Source organism: Lepidochelys olivacea (assembly GCF_965140295.1).
Source record: "Lepidochelys olivacea isolate rLepOli2 genome assembly, chromosome: 3".
Classification (NCBI taxonomy): domain Eukaryota; kingdom Metazoa; phylum Chordata; order Testudines; family Cheloniidae; genus Lepidochelys; species Lepidochelys olivacea.
This window is the reverse complement of record NC_140413.1, coordinates 186,130,374-186,149,517: the sequence shown is the minus strand read 5'-3', so window position 1 is coordinate 186,149,517 and position 19,144 is coordinate 186,130,374. Positions and strand designations below refer to the sequence as shown.

Genomic DNA, 19,144 nt, shown 5'->3' with positions numbered 1-19,144 from the left:
GTATCCTGTCTTCCAACAGTGGCTGGTGCCAGATGCTTCAGTGAGAGTGAACAGAACAGAGAAATGTATTGAGTTATCCATTCCCTGTTGTCCAGTCCCAGATTCTAGCAATCAGAAATTTAGGGACACCCAGAGCACGGGGATGCATCCCTGACCATCTTGACTAATGGCCATTGATGGACCTACCTCATGAACTTATTAATTCTTTGTTGAATTGAGTTATACTTTTGGCCTTTACAGCATCCTCTGGCAATGAGTTAGAGGTTGAATGTGCATCATGTGAAGTAATACTTCCTTTTGTTTGTTGTAAACCTGCTGCCTATGAATTTCGTTGGATGACCCCTGGTTTGTGTTTTCGGTGAAGGAGTAAATAACACTTCCCTATTCACTTTCTCCAAATCATTTGTGATTTTATAGACCTCTATTATATCCCTCTTTAGTCATTTCTCTTCTAAAATGAGAAGTCTTTTTAATTTCTCCTCACATGGAAGCCGTTCCATATTCTTAATCATTTTTGTTGCCCATCTCTGTGTCTTTTCTAAGTCTAATATATGTTTTTGAGATGGGGTGACCAGAACTGCATGCACTAGTCATGGTGTGAGCATATCATGGATTTATATAGTGGCATTATGATATTTTCCATCTTATTATCTATCCCTTTCCTAAAGGCTCTTACATTGCTAGCTGTTTTGACTGCCACTGCACATTAAGCAGACATTTTCAGAGAACTATCCACGATGACTCTAAGATCTCTTTCCTAAGTGATAACAGCTAGTTTAGATCCCTTAGTGACAAATTATTCAACACCCAAAAGGCTGCTCCTGGCAGTAAAATCACTAGATTTTAACCAAACCCTACAGTTAACGTTCCTGATAAAGATCCAAAACTTGAAGGGTAGGTGTTTGTAGTCTAGTTTGAATCCAGGTGCATCCCAAATCACCACCAGAACAGCCAAAGTTTGCAGAAAATTTTCAAGGACAGATGATCTGATCTTGCAAGATTTCCTTAATTTTGGAGTAGTTTACAAGTTACTAACACTGTTGAATGCAAACCTGAACCTAGAAGAACTTTTCCCTAGGGCTAGCTCTGAATACCAACACCTCTATCCATTCCTATTTTTAAAAGCATTATAATTAGACTATGTTTCATCATACATATTTAATTAGGGTTGAAAATTTGGGAATATTCAGTGCAACATTTTATTTAGTTTCCAATTTCTGCTTTTTAGTTAGAGTGAGGCAAAAAACTGTTGTTTAATTTTGTAATTTTTGAGGAACCGTTCTGCTGTTTAGGGGTAAACTTCAAGAGGAGGTTTAAAGTTGCCACATACCATGCAATATACTATACAGCACCGCAATTGTTGTTGATCATTGCACACACAAAGACAGGACAACCCAGTTGCAGAGACTGAGTCACAGAATGCAGCCATGCAAAATTACAACAGCACCAATACTGTGTTCACTTAACTTACTTTGTTAGATAAATAACTTATTCAAAAACCTCAGTCAACAATGAAATATCACAACTCTGAGAGAAAGGATTTCATATTAAAAATGTATAAAATTTTAAAAACTTTTACTTATGGCTGGTACCTTATGGTATTATTATGTATTAAACCCTCCATAATTTTAAAAACAGACATTTTATTAACATTTAAAAATTCCAACCAGTGCATGAACAAGTGTTTACAATTTTCCAATACATTGGTGGTTAACATATAGTAGCATCACAAAGTCACTCTTATGTGTTGACATGATACAGCACAACTAGAGATAGGCCCAAGCTGAAAAATGGGATCCAGTTCTAAATTTTTCCTAACCTTATTGGGTATTTGAATCCAGAATTTTGGTTGAAAATCTGGATACTTACCGTGACAGTAACTGGAGTTCTTTGAAATGTATAGTTCCTATGTATATTCCACTTGAGATGTGCATGCACTCCATGTGCCTCCGAGATCAGAAGATTTTTCATTGGTAGCATCCTTTGGTCTGTACCTTAGCCTTTCTCCTCCTCATGTTCCAAACTGAGGGCATAGACCATAGAATAAGGATCAGAAGCAGGGGAGAAGGAGGGTAGGTAATGGAATACACATTAGGGACCATACATATCAAAGAACTCCAGTTACTGTACCAGGGAAGTAACCAGACTTTGTTAAGTGATGGTCCCTACATGTATTCCACATGAGGTGACTCACAAATAGTATTCATTGAGGAGGAAGGTATGAGAAACCCCGCTGTTCCAGATAGCAGGAGTGCTCTGCCAAGGGATACACCTGCCATAGAACCTTGTACCACAGTGCAATGTCCCACAAATGTATGCACAGAGTTTCAAGTTGCCACTCTATAGCTCTCCAGAAGAGAGGCATCATGAAATGAAGCTACCAGCCCAGCCTGAGCTCTGGTCAAGTGGGCTCTCACACCCTGTAGGGGCGGGGTCAGCATCAACACATGCAAAGCAGGATGCAGCCTGGTATTCATTTGGAACGTCTCTGTGCAGATATAGCTGAAAGTATGAGAGGGGACGCAAAGGAAACAAGCAATTTAGGAGATTTCCTGAAGGGTTTCGTCCTTTGCAGGTCAAATGCCAAGACTTGACAGACATCTGGAGAGCAGAGCCTCCTTTCTTCTCTAGTGGCATGGGGCTTTGGATAGAAGATAGGAAAGTGGATGATCTGATTCAGATAGAATTCTGAGATTACTTTAGCAATAAATTTAGGATGTAACCTAAAGAAAACCTTATTCTTATGGAAGACCATAGAAGGAGGATCCCTGATAAAGGCCCCTAGCTTGCCCATGCTTTCTTCTAGCTGAGGTGATTGGAACCAGGAAAGAAACCTTCATAGATAGATGAGCAAAGAGCCACAGGGTCAAATGGACAATCTGTTAATGCTGAGGTCCCATATCAGGGTAGTCTTCAGCACTGGAGGAAGAGTTCTGACTAGTTCCTTCAGAAACCATACTCTGGTGGAATAGGTGAAGAGCGAATGTCTGTCAACCAGAGGGTGAAAGGTGCTAATAGCTGCCAAGTGCACTCGCAAAGCGCTAGTAGTCTAGATGTTTTTAGAAAGAGGAGGTAGTCCAGAATAGTAGGGATCTCAGCAACCTCGGGGAGGGGGGGTACCTGATAACACTGGCACCAGGTAGAACAACCTTTTCCATTTTGCTGTACAGCATTTTCTTGTTGAGTCTTTTCTGCTATTGTTAAGGATGGATTGTACTGTGACCATGGATTGTACTGCTGCTGAGCACAATCGCTCTAGATTCATCACCCATCCAAATACCAAGCTGTTAGATAGAGATACGCTGGGTTGGAGTGGAGGATCTTGCCCTTGTCCTGGGTCAACAGGCCTGAGAAAAGCTGAATGTCAATGCATGTACACAAGGCCATCTGGAGAATGCTTTTAAACTAGAACTATCTCAGCTACTGAGAAGCAACTAGAATCATTGATGCTTTTTCTTGTTTAATTTTCCTCTGAACTTGAGGTAAGAGAGGGATGGGCCAAAATGCAAACATCGTGGTTCTGACCATTGCACTAGAAATGCATCTCCTCTGGAATAGAGGCCCTGAACTGCACTGGAGCAGTAGATCAGGTATTTCTTTGTCTCTTGGGACACAAAGAAATCTCATAATGGGAATCTCCACTGTTGAAGTACCACCAAATTCTGTAGTTCCCACTTGTGCTCTCTGGAGAAATGCAGACTGAGGCTGTCTGCCAGAGCACTCTGCACTCCCAGAAACTGCACTGCCGAGAGGATGATTTGGTGGTGAATGCACCAGTTCCAGAGTTTGATAGCTTCTGTGAAAAGAGGGATGGACCTTGCTCCTCCCTGCTCATATATAAAATAAGCTGTCATCTTCTTAGACATGACTTGAACATGCAGAGTTCAAATAAACAGCAGGAATTGTTTGCAGGCCTCATGGACTGTAGACTGTAGGCCTCTGGAGTGTCTACAGGCCATGAGGATCCAAGTACCCTGTTGTTGGGTCTAACTACCCTGTGCTATTTGTTTGATGAGAAAGGCTCCCCTGCGTAGGAGGGAGGCCTCTGATCAATCTTTTTGTGGGTGGCAGAGGAGCAAAGGAAATCCCCTCACACACTGCCTCCCTGTTTTCCCACCAGATAAATGAAGTCAGAACTCTGTGGGGAAGTGAGACCAGTTTGTCTGGACTGTGCTTGCTTGGTGCGTAGACTGTCCACAACCAAATCTGTAGACTTCTTAGACAAAATCTCACAAAGGATGTCACAAATATGCATAAAGCTATCTGACCTAGGAAGACAAGACAGGATCCTACTGTCATCTGAGGATTTAGTTGAATCATAGAATATCAGGGTTGGAAGGGACTTCAAGAGGTCATCTAGTCCAACCCCCTACTCAAAGCAGGACCAATCCCCAACTAAATCATCCCAGACAGGGCTTTCTCAAGCCTCACCTTGACAACTTCAAGAGAAGGAGATTCCACCACCTCCCTAGGTAACGCATTCCAGTGTTTCACCACCCTCCGAGTGAAAAAGTTTTTCCTAATATCCAACCTAGACCTCCCCCACTGCAACTTGAGACCATTACTATTCATTCTATCATCTGCTACCACTGAAAACAGTCTAGATCCATCCTCTTTGGAACCCCTTTCAGGTAGTTGAAAGCAGCTATCAAATCCCCCCTCATTCTTCTCTTCCGCAGACTAAACAACCCCAGTTCCCTCAGCTTCTCCCCATAAGTCATGTGTTCCAGTCCCCTGATCATTTTTGTTCACTCCGCTGGACTCTTTCCAATTTTTCCACATCCTTCTTGTAGTGTGGGGCCCAAAACTGGACACAGTACTCCAAATGAGGCCTCACCAATTTTGATTAGAGGGGAACGATCATGTCCCTCAATCTGCTGGCAATGCCCCACTTATACATCCAAAAATGCCATTGGCCTTCTTGGCAACAAGGGCACACTGTTGACTCGTACCCAGCTTCTTGTCCACCGTAACCCCTAGGTCCTCTTCTGCAGAACTGCTGCCTAGCCATTCGGTCCCTAGTCTGCAGCGGTGCATGGAATTCTTCCATCCTAAGTGCAAGACTCTGCACTTGTCCTTGTTGAACGTCATCAGATTTCTTTTGGCCCAATCCTCTAATTTGTCTAGGGCCCTCTGTATCCTATCCCTACCCTCCAGCATATCTGCCTCTCCTCCCAATTTAGTGTCATCTGCAAACTTGCTGAGGGTGCAGTCCATGCCATCCTCCAGATCATTAAAGAAAATATTGAACAAAACTGGCCCAAGGACCGACCCTTGGGGCACTCCACTTGATTCCAGCTGCCAACTAGACATGGAGCCATTGATCACTATCCGTTGAGCCCAACAATCTAGCCAACTTTCTATCCACCTTATAGTCCATTCATCCAGCCCATACCTCTTTAACTTGCTGGCAAGAATACTGTGGGAGACCCTATCAAAAGCTTTGCTGAAGTCAAGGAATAACACATCCACTGCTTTCCCCTCATCCACAGAGCCAGTTATCTGGTCATAAAAGGCAATTAGATTAGTCAAGCATGACTTGCCCTTGGTGAATCCATGCTGACTGTTACTGATCACTTTCCTCTCCTCTAAGTGCTTCAGAATTGATTCCCTGAGGACCTGCTCCATGATTTTTCCAGGGACTGAGGTGAGGCTGACTGGCCTGTAGTTCCCAGGATCCTCCTTCTTCCCTTTTTTAAAGATGGGCACTACATTACCCTTTTTCCAGTCATCTGGGACCTCCCCCGATCACCATGGGTTTTCAAAGATAATGGCCAATGGCTCTGCAATCACATCCGCTGACTCCTTTACCACCCTCAGATGCAACGCATCTGGCCCCATGGACTTGTGCTCGTCTAGCTTTTCTAAATAGTCCCGAACCACTTCTTTCTCCATAGAGGGCTGGTCGCCTCCTCCCCATACTGTGCTGCCCAGTGCAGTATTCTGGGAGCTGACCTTCTTCGTGAAGACAGAAGCAAAAAAGCATGGAGTACATTAGCTTTTTCCACATCCTCTGTCATTAGGTTGCCTCCCTCATTCAGTAAGGGGCCCACACTTTCCTTGACTTTTTTCAAGTAAATCAGACAAGTGGCCATTCACTGGCATATCAGAGACTGCATGGACAGATAAATTTGCATTGTAGAAAGCACCAGCGGGGAAGAAACCAGCATGGAACCTTCTTCATTTGACTTCATGGCCCATTCCTCACAGCAGGGGCACTGAACTTTGAGAAGGATACCTTTCTATAAAAGAGAGGGGCAAAGAACTCCAAGTTATACTTCACCCACGACTTACAAAGGAACCAAGCACTTTGTATTTTGTGGGAAATCCTGACCAATGGGGCGGACAGCAATCTTGCTGGAAGGACGTGTGGTAAGAAACTCATCTTGAACCAAGGCTGTAGTTTGGTTAAATTTTGGTTACTAGAAAGCATTTTTCACTTTTATTTACCTGTAACCATTTCTGATTTTATCCCTTATACTTCAACTCACTGAAAACCTCTCTTTCATTAAATAACCTTTTACTTCTATTCTGAATCAACCCAGGACTGTGTTTCACTTGAAGTCATATTAACTGCAGTTAAAGCAAGAAGGTGCTGCGCTTTTGTCTTTTTAAAGGAGCAACAGAACTTATCACTCCTCTGAATGTTCCAGGAGGGGCTGGACATTTCATGGTACATGGTTTGGGGGAAATTCAGGGGTAGGTGTGTGTTGGGATCACTTGGATAGTAGTAACCAAAGCTGGTGGAGACCAGAGTGTGACTGTGGTGAAAAAAGCAGGCTGCTGGAGTCAGAGTTGCTGAACCAGGGCTACTCAACACACAGACACTCAGTGCATGTTGACTGGGAATATCCAGACATGAGGCTACAGAAGCAGAGCATTTAAGGCACTCAGGATTACAGGACAAGCAGTGACATAACCTCTCACTAATCTGAATTGCACCCCAGAATGTGATATCTTTACATCAAGAGCTGTAAACAGAATGATCACCCTGACCTCTATAAGTCCATGAGGGAACTATAAAGGTCAGGGTGATCACTCTGAACTTCAGGCTGTGGATGAAGACATCCAGCTGTTTCAAATCTACTATGGGCCTTCAGTCTCCTTTCTTCTTGGGGATGAGGAAGTATCTTGAGTATAATCCTTTTCCCTTGTACTGTTTCTATGGCTCCTGGAGGAAGCAGGGAGTCTACTTCCTGTCTGAGCATCCTTGCATGAGAACGGACCCTGAAGAACCTCAATCCACTCAGAAACACTCTGAGGAAAATCAGCAACCTGATCAGCTGAACCACTCACCCCTGCGGGATTACCTGTATCAGGCTGTCTCAATTACAGATCCCAGGGACCCAAATAAGTGCAGTGCCAGGGATCATGGGGGTAACGAGGAAGGGAGGGTAACACTGATTCTGATAGTCCTTCCTGTGAGAGTGGGAAGATGCTCATGAGTTCTTGGATCATCTGTTGGGGCTGACTGCCCACTTTGAAAAGACTGGTGATGCTCTCCTGTTGATTCCAGATTTGTTGGGAGGAGTGTGAGGTCTTTGTATTGATGGGTGGTGCCCTCTGTACTGGTGGTCTTATTATACCTCAGCTAGTCATTGGTACCTGTGAGTGTTGAACAGATGGTATGGGGACCTCCCTGGTTAGGACTGGATTAGATAGAATTGGCAATTCCAGGCCTGCACAGATAGTAAGATCCTCCAGGATAGCATATATGGCCCCTGTTGCTTAAGAGCGGACAGGGCTTCTGTTCCTTGGTGGCTCTGCATAAGTTCAGTCTCAGACCATGGGTGATAGAATGGAACTGAAGAGATGGTTGATCTGCACTGCCCCTTATGTCCTTGGTTCAGAACATGAGGAGAAGAGGGCAGGCATGGATTAATGGACACTGCTAGTGAAAAAAATCTTCCAGTTTCAGGCATGTGGAGCACATGTGCACCTCCAGTGGAATAAGCATAGGGACCATCACTCAAACAAGTACCTATTTTAGAAACAGAGCAGCCGCAAAATTTAGATTCAGATCCAAACTTTTTTGAAGTTCAGAGATGTTTAAATCAGATAATCACAAAAGTTCACAAGGAGCAATTAAGCCTATGTCTGAATATCAAACTGCTAGTAGCTCTGCATCATGCATTGACAAGATATTGTTGAGAACAAAGGCTAAAAGGAAAACTGGATCCACTAAAATTTCAGGGCCCTTGGACAATCTTTTATTATCAAGCTACCATCTCTTCCTCCTAGTCCAATACTCCTTAATGGACCTTTTCTCCCACTCCTGTCACCTTCCTGTTTATGGACACCAGTGTAGCTAACTCTTGCAATTTTATCACTAAGCTCACAATATTTGACGGTTTTCTTAAAGCCCTAGCTCCCAAAGTTATGCAAATACTTGAGGATCTGAGCTTTCATTTAAAAAAAAAAAGAATGAAATTTCTAGCCCTCATGGTTGCAGAGAAAAGTTTGAAAATGTGACCCAAGAGCACCTTAAAGGTAAACCAGTAGTCAGTAGTTTTCTTTTAAAATGTTATGATTTTAATCCTATCTGATGATTTTGGGGGGCCTGACTCATGATTTTTGAACATGTGGGGGTTTGCAATACTGAGACAGTCTTTCTCCCACTCTTGAATCTTGCCTCTCAAAAAGTGAGGCAACCCAGACAATACAAGCCCATCTCAGAAGGAGATTAGAACAGCAACAGACAACGATGCTTTGTACTGTCCTCTGCCTCAGACACACTCCTGTATTTGGGCATCTCTAACCACAATTTAAGAATTGCATGCAAATTACAGCATGCAAATTACACTTCCATCTTGCTTACATGCTCCAGGTGACTCTTTTGTCTACTTCAAAATAATTACACCATCCTGTAAACATCCAATAAATTGAATCTAATAGCTGTACTCTTATTATATGTAGAAAACTCACAGAAGTACATGATTTCATTGGGACTACATACATCTCGTCTATCTTCTCCTTGAATAGGCTGGCTTGCTATGGCAAGTGCATTCCAGGAGGCCACTGATATTTTGGCTGACTAGAGACCAGAGAGATGAGAAGGTTACTTACTGTAACCGGAGGTTCTTTGAGATGCGTGGTCCCTATCTAGATTCCAAATGCGGGCGCGCATATATACCATGCACCAGAGCAGGAACTGTTCAAAGCAGTATCCGTTGACCCGCACGTGTGTTGTGCATTGACCGCATGGCATGCCTGAGGCTTTAAGAGGCTGTGTAGGTCGACACCACTCTAGTTCCCTCGTACCCATAACGAATGGAGCCTGGAGCAGAGGAGAAAGAGGGAGGGATTGGAATCCAGATAGGGATCACACATCTCAAAGAACTTTCAGTTACAGTAAGTAACCTTCTCTTCTTCGAGTGCTGGTCCCTATGTGGATTCCAAATGCAGGAGAGTAGCGAACAGTGGTCAGCATGAGGCTGGCGTGAGAGCTCTCGAAAAGAACAAGTCTGTAAGACAGCGTGACCGACTGCTGCATCCGCAGTTGTGGAGGGAGCAATGGCATAATGAGTGGAGAAGGTGTGGATGGAGGATCAAGTGGCAGCTCAACGTATCTCCTGCCAGGAAGGCTGATGTGGCAGCATATGCCCTTGTGGAATGGGCTGTGACTCCCAGTGGAAGAGGAGTGCCAGAGAGCTCATAGCAGGTCTCGATGCAGTGGGAGATCCACTTGGAGAGTCATTGTGAGGAGAGGGTGGAGGTGTGGCAGCGCTCTGCGATGGCAACAAAGAGACGGGGGGATGCACAGAAAGCACAAGTGGAGTAGAGATAAAAGGCTAGTGCTCTGAAGACATCAAGGGAGTGGAACGCATACTCCATGGGTGAGGTATGGTGTTTGAGGTAGACGACCGGAACGTATATACTTTGGTTGAAGTGGAAAGAGGAAGCCACCTTGGGTACAAACTTGGGGTGCAGACATAAGGAGACTTTGTCCTTGTGGAAGACCGTGAATGGTGGGTCTGCCATCATGGCCGCCAGTTCACTGACATGGTGTGCAGAGGTGATGGCTACCAAGAAGATTACTTTCTTGGAGAGGTAAGTGAGGGAGCAGGTAGCAAAGGGTTTGAAAGGTGGCTTGCTGAAAACAGAGAGGACCACATTGAGATAAGACAGTGCAGGCTTCTGCAAGAGGTGAAAGGCATCGAGGAGGCCCCAGAGGAATTGGGAGGTTGTTGGGTGAGTAAAGACGGAGAAGCCATCCCCAGGAGGAAGGAAGGCACTGAGCGCTGCTAGATGAACATGAATGGAGGAGTGAGTGAGGCCTGATTAGTGCAGATGAAGATAGTCGTCTAGGAGGACAAGAATGGAAATGGAGTCTGGAGAGATGTGATGGTGGCATCCTGCATCAGGAGATCTAGGAGGGTGGGAAGAGGAATGGGGGGTGACGAAGAGTTGGAGAAGATTGGTGTACCAGTATTGGCAAGGCCAGGAGGAAGCCATGAGGATAACCATTGTGCAGTCCCTGCACACTTAGCATAGAACCTGGGGGAGAAGTGGAATGGGTTGGAAGGCATAGAGGAGATCTGAAGTCCAGGGAATGAGAAGGGCATCACCCTGTGAGCCCGGGTCCAGGCCCCCTCAGGAGCAGAAGAGGGGAAGTTTGTGGACATTGCGAAGAAGTCCCAAAGTGACATGCCCCACCGACAAAAGACAGATTGGAGAGGGGGTTTGCAGAGTTCCCACTCGTAGTTGGCATGGAAGGAGTGGACGAGTCTATCTGCCAGAGAGTTGCTGGTGCCCGGGAGGTGCACTGCATGTAGGATGATCTTGTGTCGGAGGCATCAAATATGGACAGCTTCCGGACAGAGAGAAGGGGACCCTGCACCGTCCTGTTTTTTGATGTATCTGACATCCGTCATCTTGTTTGACAGTACTTGGACATTGTGGGAGTGGAGGAAGGACAGAAAGGATTGACAGGCAAGATGGACCACCTATAGCTCCAGGACATTGATGTGCATCTCTGCATCTCTGACCAAAGGCCTTGTGCTGTGCAGTCATTTAGATAGGTGCCCCAGCCTACCAGCAAAACGTCCGTGGTGAGAGTGGTGCTGGACATCGGAGATGTAAACAGGAAGCCCACTAGAACTGTGGATGGGTTGCACCACCAAACAAGAGAAGTCAAAACAGGAGGAGGGAGGATGAGTGGTTTGTTTAGTCAGTCCAATTGTGGATCATAGACAGTACGGAGCCAGAGATGAAGGCAACGTATATGAAGGTGGGCATACAGTATAACAGCAGTGCAGGCCACCATATGGCTCAGGAGGGAGGCACTGACAGATGTGTGTCTGTGGATGGTGCTGGAGTGTCGTAATAAGGGAAGTAAGGGTGGCAAAGTGGTCCTATGGAGGAAAAGCGTGGGCCGAGACAGAGTTCAGTCGTGCCCCTATGAAAGTGAGTGTGTGGGTAGAGTCGAGAATCGACTTGTCCTCGTTGATGCAGATACCGAAGCTGCTGAGGAGGGTACGGCAAGTCCGTATAGTGGCGAGGAGATGGGAGCAAGAGGGCGCCGCAAGAAACCAGTTGTCCAGGTAAGAGAAAAGGGAATGGCCCAGTCAGCACATGTGGGCTGCCACGACTGCGAAGACCTTTGTGAAGACACGGGGGTGTCAGCGATTCTGAAGCGGAGGACACAGAATTGATAATGGGCACTGCCCACTGTGAAATGGAGGAATTAGCGATGAGTGGGGTGGGTGTCTATGTGAAAGTATGCATCTTTCATATCAAGAGCCATGAACCAACCTCCATGGGGAAGGGAGGGGATAATGAGAGTGAGGGTGACCATCCTGAAATGAAACTTGTGAATAAACTTATTCAGGGAGTAGAGGTCCAGGATGGAGCAAAGACCACCTCCTTTTTTCGGAATGAGGAAAGAGGGGGAATAGAAGCTATGGCCATGGTAGCATTATGGGACAGGTTCTATGGCACCCTATCAGAGGAGGGCAGTGGCATCTTCGTGGAGACCATCTTTGGAAGGTTGGCCACCAGGCAGGTGGCAAGGAGGGAAGGAATGGAATTCGATAATGAAAGCCCTGGTGGATGATGCCTCGCAAGTTCAGTTTTATAGCAGTGTAGTCTGGAAGAGCAGACTTGAAGTGTTGCTGACGGGTGCATTCGGTGGCAGTGTGGACAACCAGAGAGTTAGGTGGTGGGTGGGTAAAAAGGAAATCAGCGCCCTTAGAGGGGATAAAGTATCGGCATTCCACTCACTTTTGGTGTGGGGGTGCAGGATGCTGGCATATGCCATAAAGCTTGGGCTGACTGTAAGATGGCACCATGTATTGGTAAGGCGGTACGAGACAGTCTGGAAGGTTGAAGGATGTCCAGGAATTGGTCCTGGGAGTCTTGAACATCCTCTACTGGGAGACTGAGTGCAGAAGCCATCAATTGTGCATGGTCATCTGGTGGTGAGAGGGAAGGTGGAATAAGGGCATCGTCCAGTGACGACAAAGTGCCTATAGGGACTGCTGGTTCCGATGGTGCCACTGAGGCCAGCAGTGCTGATGGAGTGGGAGCACCCAGGGGTTCCTCCTGAAACAGGAGACAGACCATGCGAGCGATGCATACTGAAATGGTGGTAGGGGTCCCATGAGGGCCAGTAAGGCCAGGAGTAGGGATCGCCATGCATTGGTAAAGGAACCACAGGTCGACTGCAGGATCATATCCCAGAGGATAGGACTGGTGTCATGGTTCCAGGCTGTAGGAGAAGGCCGGGGAAAGGGCCATGTCAACTCCCTGCCCCAGCCCAGAGCCTGCATCCAGCATCCAAACTCTGTCCCAGAGCCTGCACCCCTCCTGTACCCAAACTTCCTCCCAGAGCTGGCACCCCAAACCCTCTCCTGCACCCAAACTCCCTCCCAGAGCCTTAGGCAGGTGTATGTGTGGGGGGGCAGGACTTGGACCCATTCTGGGCACCACCAAATATTATACAAACCTGGCCGGTGCCGCACATGAGGGACCCGGTGAGTCGCTCACCATCGGTGATGGGCGCCGCTCTGGTGGTTCCATCAGAGCTGGGTCTGGTTGCACATGTGGGCACATTGCCTCCTCCATTAGAAAATTATGGAGGCGAAGTTCATGAGCAGCTCGGGTCCGCAATGGAAATGAGCAGCAGATGGAGCAGCGAGAAACTATGTGGGCTTCACCCAGGCAGTACAGGCCACGAGTGTGTTCGTCACCCACCAAAAAGGGGTAAGGGCACGAGGCACAGTTCTTGAAACTCGCTTGTTGGGTCTGGGGAGGAGGAGAAGTCCCAGATAGGTTCTCCCTTGAATTTCCCCTAACTAACTACTATGAATGAATGGACAACTATCTAACTAGAAAGAACTAGGTACAAAGGCAAATGCAGTACTCTTAGCTCACTAAGACCACAGAGGAACAGAGGATTCTGACTCTGGAGTGGAGTCAACCCACACAGCCTCTTAAAGCCTCGGATGAGTCATGTGGTCAATGTACGACGCACATGTGAGTCAATGGAAACTACTATGAACAGTTCTGGCTCTGGTGAATGGCGCACATGCGCACCCGCAATTGGAATATGCACAGGGAGCAGCACTTAAATAATAATCCATTTTTAGGGCAAAAAAAAAAAGGCCATGTACTTGATTCCCATACACAATCCCACTCTTATCAAACAGCCCATGTGAAATTGATCTTAATTATAAAAATGTCCTTTTATCTAAAAGATAAATTTCATTTTTAGACTAAACTAATTTTAATAATTCATTCTGATGTGTGTGGGTTGTTGCTTACCTGAAAAATCCAGTGCACATACTCCTCTTTGGTGCTGGCCTTTCAGCAACGATAAACATTTTAGTGTCTGTGTGTCCCACACATGAATAGCAGCATCTCTTCCAACCTAAATTAGAATGCTAATCTTAATAGCTGTTCCTAAATTACTATAACAGTATTTAGCACTTTTGCATCTTCAAAATACTTTAGAAGCATTAACCTTTGCACTCATTAGATCTTATCTTCATGAAGAACTGCTCTCTCCAATTTCTCCATCTCTGACTTCCATTTCCCTGGTCACTACCACATCTCCCTTACTATCACCCACCTGCCCCTCAGCATTGCCCAGAAACCCCATCCTCCTGTGATTTCCTATCCATCAACACCGAGAACTTCTCTTTCATTCTCAGTGCCCTCTTCCTCACCTTCTCTTATGGTAGATATCCCACAACCATACAGACTTCTTCCACTAATTCACTTCTTTCAGTTTTGCCATCCTTTTAGCCACACAGGTCTACTTCTCCACCTTCACTCAATCCCACACCCACAACCCCAGCTGTCTTTTTTTTTACCTCCCTTTTCTGTCCCTTCCCCCCATCTCTGCACAGCCTTCAAAGGAAATGTTGAAAACCATCTGGCATAACCTTCTTCTCATCTCTCCTTTTTCACTGCATACTCTCCTGCTTTCCTCCTCCTCCAGTTTCTTCCAGTCTCCTGACCTCCCTCACCCCCTACTCTATTTCTTCCTTCCCCTCCCTGTATGAGCATGCTTTGGTCTCCCCCATCTTAAAATCAAACAAAAACCACCTCACTGTAGCTTCCTTTAAAATTATCACCCAATCTCTCTTCTCTTGTTCATTTCCAAATTCTTTCAATGCACCTTCTAGAACCACTGTCTGAAGTTCCTTCCCTCCCATTCCAGCCTAGATCCTCTCCAATCTGACTTCCAGCTTTACACTCCACAGAAGCCACACTTAACAAAGGGTCTATTGAGCACTTTGCATCCAAATAACATGGATACATCCTTGTCCTCCTTGACCTACTGGCTACTTTGATGCTGCTGGCCATGGTCTTTTAAAATTTCACCTTCCCTCAGCTTTTGTGACTATTCCTAGTTCTCTTCCTACCTCTTTAATAATTTCTTCAGCGTTTTGTTTGGTAGGTCCTCCTCATATGCCTGTAACTAATGTTGGAGGTTCAAGAGAGCTCCAGCCTTTACACTCTTCTTCCTCTGCATTCTGTCTCTGGATGATCTTATCCATAAACAAAACTTTGACTTCATATCCACTTCAGACTTGCCTTCATCTGCACAAACTTAAATCTCAGCCTGTCCTTCTGACATCTCTTTGTGGATGTCCAGCCATTCAATTTAAATGCAACATTCCCAAATCAGAGGTCTTATATTTTGTCCCAAAGCCTCTCCTCTCCCTCCTTTCCCCTCTGGGCATCATCTTTAATTCAACCCTCCTTTGAAATCCACACATCTAGGCTGCGTCTAAATCTCTCCACTTTGTGGTAAAGAATGTTTCTAAAATTTGATCTTTTCTCTCTCTACACGATCAAATTCTCATCTAGGCCCTTATCTTGCATCTTAACTGCTGCAACTTCCTCCTCCCTGGCCTTAACTGCTGCACCTTTGTTCCCCTCAAGTCTATTCAAAATGCTGCTTCTAGGATTATCTTCCTGGTTCTGAGCACATCAGTCTTCTCTTTGAGTTTCTCCAATGCTTTCACTTATCTACACATCCAACATATGTTTCTTGTCTCTATCTATAAGCCTTTTCAGGACTTGGTCCCACGCTACATAGTTGATCTAGTAATTTATATCATGATGATGATGATGCCTGCTTTTCCTTCTCCAACATTCCCAGTCTTTACTGCCCACCAGTCAGCTTCTCCCTAGACACCTTTGAGCTTTCCCCCATTACCACTCCTTATGAATAAGTAAAACTCACTTTTATAATCCATATAGTTCGATTTCATCTTTCTTCAAATCCCTCAACACTCACCCCTGCCATGATGAGTACAAATCCCTGCCTGATGAGAATGGATAGGGAAACAGTAGACTACAGGTTTGTCTTAGTGGGTGGAAAAAAAAGGCACCTTTAGTGTGATTTTCCCATTTGCCCGTGACTTTTTCTGTCAGTCACTCACTCTCAGCAGCAGCAGCTCTGATCCCACAGGGCTGGGCCCAGCTCCCTGCTTTGGGCATTATGACCTCGTACACCAGGTTGCAGTGCCACTCAGGATTGGCCCACCCAACCTCTGTCATAATGTGGCGGGGGGGAGTGCTGGGCAAACCAGAGCAAACATGCCAAGTCACAATGCCCAGAGCAGGGTGCCAGGCACAGGCCCACAGGACCTGCTGCTGCAGGATGAGCGTGTGCAGGCTCTCACTTTTCAGAGCATCCTCCCTCTCCTTGGGCAGCCCTCCCTTCCACACCAAGTCAGGATTAGGGTTGCAATCCTGAGGTTAAAGGTGCTGCTGTGGATGGTCCATACCTCCTCAGCAGGGCAAGGAGTACAATAATTTTTTAAATCAAAAGTCAGGGAGAAGTCAAGGTAAATTTGGTAACCTATGACTTTTACTGTATCTGCCATAACTGCTCCCTGATTTTTGTTTAAAAAATGCTATGACAAATCTGCAGCCCTATCAATCAGGAATCTAATGTTACTGTTGTTGTTCATCTTATTATACCTAAAGATTGTGAACATTGCTAATCTTTACACAAATATTCTGTTACTATCATTAGCTCATCCACCCTCCCCCTGTTCCCTCCACCTGGCTACGCGGCTGCTCCCTGGCCCGGTCTCACCATCCTGTCATATCTTAGAATTAAGAATTAAAGCTTTTTGCATCAGGACAGTCTTTTACTTTGTCAGTATGGTGCCTAACACAATGAGATCCTTGCCTACTTGGGACCTTTAGGTGCTACTGTTATACAAATATAATAAAATAATAAAAACCTAAGTAAACATTAGAAGACTCTTGGGAGGTAGGGAAATATGTATTATTTTCTACATTTTACAGATGAGGAGCAAAGGTTCAGAGTGAATAAGCAACTTTCCAAATGCCACAATAGGAGACTCTAATTTCTGTTTTTTAGGAATACTGTAACAGTGTCACAGTCATGGTTTCCACTACTGCTTTCCCTAGCAGTTAGGCAATGACATGGGTAGCAAAACATTTAATCTGTGATTTTCAAAGCAGAAAAATACCTTTCTTTATGACAAAGGTACACAAACTGTTTTGCATTTCTCAAATATAGTTTGTGATAGAGAATTCCTTAAGTTGTTTTGTTATGACCAACACTCCTAGATACATACCTGTCCAGTAGCAACATAGTCTTTCATTGGATGGATGGTTAAGCTGAGGATGTCATCATCATGACCAAGATATAGTCTTTGGGTGTGTTGTTGCCTACTGTATACAATGGCAACAGCAGCTATGTGGTAAACTACTTCTCCAGTTTGCGTGTAGAACAAATTATTTCGACAGTCGTAGCCTCTGTAACTGAAATAAATATAAAGCAAGGGAAGTTTAATATGCCACCAAAAATATCCATGTACTTTGGGGGAAAACAATCTAACTACGCAAATGACTTACCTGAGCTAGACCCAAAATATCATAATATACAGGCTGACTACAACCATTTAAATGTCTTATATTACATTCATAATTGTTAACGACTAGAGCTGCGTAAAACTCCATGGTTTTCTTTGCACTAGTTAAGTATACCTTTTTTTCTGCATTCAAACAATTATGACTCAAATTTCACTTTGATTTTGGGGATTAACTGAACCAAAAACTCATCCAGAACTGTCAGTGTTCACCTGATTTGCATCAAAATCATGAGAAAACACAGAGTTCCTATGATCTGGATGAGAAATCATAAAATTAGCTGAAGTTCATACAAAATTACACCCAGGAAAGCTTTGCATGCTTTTGTGCTGCAAATGTATCACACATTTCTACTAATTACAACAACCATAGCCAATGGACCTAATGACTGCTCCAGGAAATACCAAGGAAAGTCAACTCTGAGTTGAAAAGGTGATCTTAAAAAAAAAGATAATGCTTGGTTATTACTTAGGTACATTGGTACCTCTTTCTATCCTCCTCTCTAACAATCACAACTGAAAAGAAGAGAAATGTATAGGTGATATTCCCATTTTTACCACAATACCAGTAATTTACCTGTGGGTAAGCAGTGGAAAATGTTACATCAAATACTTTACCTCAAGTTAATTAAGGTGTGTTTAAGAGTGTCTATTTAAGCACTGTGCTATTCAATGGAAATTTTGGCTTACAAAAGAAAAGTCCAAGAACCTTTACTTAGTAGTTACAATACCCATGTACAAACTGCAGTTTTAAGCTGTCCTCAGGAGCTCTCTCTCTTTTAAGGAAGGGCACTGAATGGTTTTTCTCTTTACTTTGTTGTTGCAGCTGAGGTAGATCTTCTTTGTAAACCTGAAGAATAAGTTACACTTAATTATACATCTCAAGTGAATTGAATATAAATACACACTGACCAGTTCCTTAAATAATAATAATGAAAAATATTAGTTGTATGTCAGTGTGCTCAACAATGCACAAGACAGAAGAAGTCATGATCCCTGCCCTAAAGAGAGGAGGAGGATCCCCACTAGTGGTATTAATGGAAGGTCAGGGAAAGGTCATTGCTATTCAAGAAGTTTCATGTATCACATACTACTTTGTGAACAGGATTTTTAATACTGATACTCTAAATTTCTTTTTTCAACTTAATACATATACTTAAACCTGTACATAATAATGAAATAATTCCATCAATAAGTTCTGGTGACATATACAATAAGCACATTACTTAAGTGATTTGCAAATGTCACCAGAATCCCGAGATGGAATTACAGTCTTAATATATATACCAGAGATACAAAATATTATACATGTAAATCAGTTAGAGATGTTGAAACATTGTGGAACTCCTAGAGCTGTTTGACGCCACTTAGAGGTTGTGACATCAATTAAATTCACCACGAGGCTGAAATATAGCTTTAAATTATTTCTTTTTTTTGTACATCTCTTCATTTCTTGGTTTTAGATGGCAGTGGAGTACCAAAATCTCTTGCAACAAAAGCTATTTCCACACATTTGAAATTATGACCTAATTTTTAGCACCCCTGACCCCAGGGGTGCTGAAAACATCATAAGAATGTCTGATCTGGAAATGTTACCACACAGAGGTTCAGATAAGCATCTGAAATTTTGGATGAGTATACAAACACAAACTCTAGACATTTTGCCTGTCACTAGCATACACTGTACTGTTCACACACTGTTTTCATCTGGTTTCAAACACCATCTTCAAAAACTTTTAAAGGATGCCACCTGTAAATAAGTCCACTCACTACTAGGGCCT

At 44.3% G+C, this 19,144-nt stretch overlaps 1 protein-coding gene across 1 annotated transcript in view; it reads right to left on the bottom strand.

Moving 5' to 3' along the window:
* Positions 1-19,144, bottom strand: part of EML6 (EMAP like 6) — a 321,111-nt gene that overhangs the window by 157,871 nt on the left and 144,096 nt on the right. The window contains exons 14-16 of the mRNA XM_084624464.1: positions 18,095-18,213; positions 17,070-17,256; positions 13,765-13,870 (exon numbers count right to left, since the gene is read on the bottom strand). Of these exons, the coding sequence (XP_084480590.1) occupies positions 13,765-13,870; positions 17,070-17,256; positions 18,095-18,213 (412 nt within the window). The remainder of the gene's footprint in view (positions 1-13,764; positions 13,871-17,069; positions 17,257-18,094; positions 18,214-19,144) is intronic.